The sequence below is a fragment of the Trichinella spiralis genome (genome assembly GCF_000181795.1).
Source record: "Trichinella spiralis strain ISS 195 chromosome Unknown Scfld2160, whole genome shotgun sequence".
Lineage (NCBI taxonomy): Eukaryota > Metazoa > Nematoda > Enoplea > Trichinellida > Trichinellidae > Trichinella > Trichinella spiralis.
This window is the reverse complement of record NW_003529099.1, coordinates 1-2,597: the sequence shown is the minus strand read 5'-3', so window position 1 is coordinate 2,597 and position 2,597 is coordinate 1. Positions and strand designations below refer to the sequence as shown.

Sequence of the window (2,597 nt, the reverse complement as noted above, 5' to 3'; positions counted from 1 at the left end):
AAAAAATTACCACTAAAAATCGGACATCACTGACCAACCGACCAACCAACTGAACCAACCAATCACCTTTTTTCTCCTATTTTTCACATCCTTTTCCTTTTTTTTAAATTAATCATTTCCATTATAAATATTGAATAGGTTGAACAAGAAATAAAAATGTCCAATTTCTAAACAATTAACGCACGGTAGAATTTTGATAATCTCCAAGAAAAAAAAGTAACAAATAAATTAATAATAACAATCAAACTAAAAATTGTCCAGAATGTAGCAGTTTTCTTTATACGAATAAGTAAGTTTCTATTTCCAAAATCCAAAAAAAAAAACAAAAAAACAAACAAACCTGGGCTTCAGAATTCGAGGAAGTCAGAGCCGCGGCACCAGATTTGACCACTTCTGATAGTTGAACAATCGTGCGCACCGCATTTTGCGCAGCCACGGCCAACTGTTCTTGGCTTGAAGCAGCGCCGGATACCAACGCTTTCGTATCTTCGACCAACGCTTTCGCTGTTCTCAGTATTGCTTCCCGATGATCTGAGAAAACCTAGAACAAAAAAAGAAGAAAAATAACGAAATACAACAGCAAATAAATAAATAAATTCAAATCATTGTACAATACAAGCATACTACTACTACTACTACTACTACTACATACTTCGCCCTCGCGTTCAGGATTCAATGTGCCAGCGGTAGCAAACATGATCGTCGTATCCAAATCGCCAATTATACCGCTGACTGTAGAAGCTGCATTGATGCAAGCTTGTGTGCCACGAGCGCCGAATCGCAAAGCCGCCAAAACCATCGCCACTTCCTCTATCGTACGTCGGGCACTGTAGGCCAAATCTTGTTTCGAGAAATGGTCCTGCGGGTTGGCACGACATGCGCCGGCATGTTTGATCAATTCAATGCAAGCCGTACCCAGCTCTTGCACACTGACGCGAATCTTCTGACCAACCTGAAAATAAACGCATAAGATTTTAAATATTCGAAAGAGAAAAAAAAAGTATAATAAATAATTATTAATTCATTCTCAAAACGAGCCAAACCTCAGACGAACTAGCCGCAGCGCATGCACCGCGAGCGTCGTTAGCTAGCATGCAGTAATTTTTTGTCAATTCCGTTGCTAGAGCGCCAATTTCTTCTACATTCGAATACGACTTAGCGACCATCTCTTGCGCCAGATCGACGATCAGTTTGCAATAGTGGATCATTCGGGTCTGGTAATCAGCATAATCGCCCACTTCTTGTACAAACTCTTCATCTGTCTGCACAATGACAAATTTTATTTATTGATCATCTTATCTACTCTGCTACTACCGGCTGTTTGCAATCAATAACAAACAAACACCCTACCAAAGATATTGCTTTGCGAATTTCATCCAGCAATGTCGATACACTGCCGGCTTCAGATATAGCTTCACTGACCGTTTGAAGCAATTCGCCAACTGATTCTACCAAACTCTGACCACTTTCATCAACGCCAGATTGAAATTCTTTTGCCTAAAGTTTTCAGTCCATTATCAAAAAAAAAAAACAATTTATTAATTAAAATTTATATACCTATGATATGTACAGATTAAAAACACGTACATTACATACATACATAGATAAGTTTCTTTTATCATTATACATTATTATGAAAAAATTGTAATACTATTGTTTTTTCATTCATTGAAATAAACTTCTTTTCTTATTGCCATTTGCAAAATAAAAAAAAAAACAATTCTAGTTCGTTGCTAACCTTAGGATTGCCGGCAGCATCTTTAGTGGAGTAGAGCAACTGCAACTGACATTCGAGCACTGTTTTACACTGATCAAGTAAAGCTATCTGACGCCTGGAATTGATGCTCAAAGAAGCTGCACCAATGCAAGCGTTGGTCAGCGGTTCAAAGTAGGCAACGATATCTCGCATCTAGATACAATATATATATATATATATAACAGGAAACAAATAAATTCTGGATAACATACTGCAGTAAAAGAAAATTATCAACTGAATAATAATATCATAAAAAGACAAAATAAAATAAAAAGAGGTATATTATTATTTTACCCGATGACCAATATTTTCAGCTTCTCGTTTTGCCGCATTCTGTACTCCAGGTATACGGTCCAAAATTTGACGGCTGTTGTTATCGATCAATTCATAAAAAGCCTGGAAAAATCAAAATTACAACTTGATTGCAATATTGACAAGAGCACAGATATCCCATCCATTATTAACAAACCTGTTCAGTGTTCTCACTACTATGCTCCAAAGATTGGTTGATCGCTGCCAAGGACGCTTGATCCAACAAATGAATCAACGATGTAATCTGTTCAATGGCTCGATCACATTCACTCTGACCAGGTGCGCGTTCGCTAAACAAATATAATTGGATAAACAAACAAACAAACAAACAAATAAATAAATAAAAACAATCACTTATACCGTATTGCTGAAATGAGACCTTTAATACTGTCGGAGACATTTTTCGAACAAGTGCCAAGAAGTTGCCAGGCTGGAGGATCTTTGGCATTCAACGCCAGCAGTTTGGACGTCTGAATCATCTCAATGGAACCGTCGACCATTAGCCCTGCCGGCGTCGACGATCGGCTTC

General features: G+C 37.7%; 1 protein-coding gene across 1 annotated transcript; it reads right to left on the bottom strand.

The window, feature by feature from the left end:
* Positions 1 to 340: 340 nt before the first annotated feature.
* On the bottom strand, positions 341 to 2,568 carry Tsp_12454a (putative I/LWEQ domain protein; the record flags this gene model as incomplete). The annotated part of the gene is made up of 8 exons (XM_003368626.1): positions 2,429 to 2,568; positions 2,226 to 2,358; positions 2,051 to 2,152; positions 1,739 to 1,909; positions 1,351 to 1,497; positions 1,044 to 1,262; positions 727 to 952; positions 341 to 531 (listed from the first exon to the last, which is right to left on the bottom strand). Coding segments are annotated over exons 1-8 (1,329 nt in total), but the record flags the coding sequence as incomplete, so codon positions are not given.
* Positions 2,569 to 2,597: the final 29 nt, after the last annotated feature.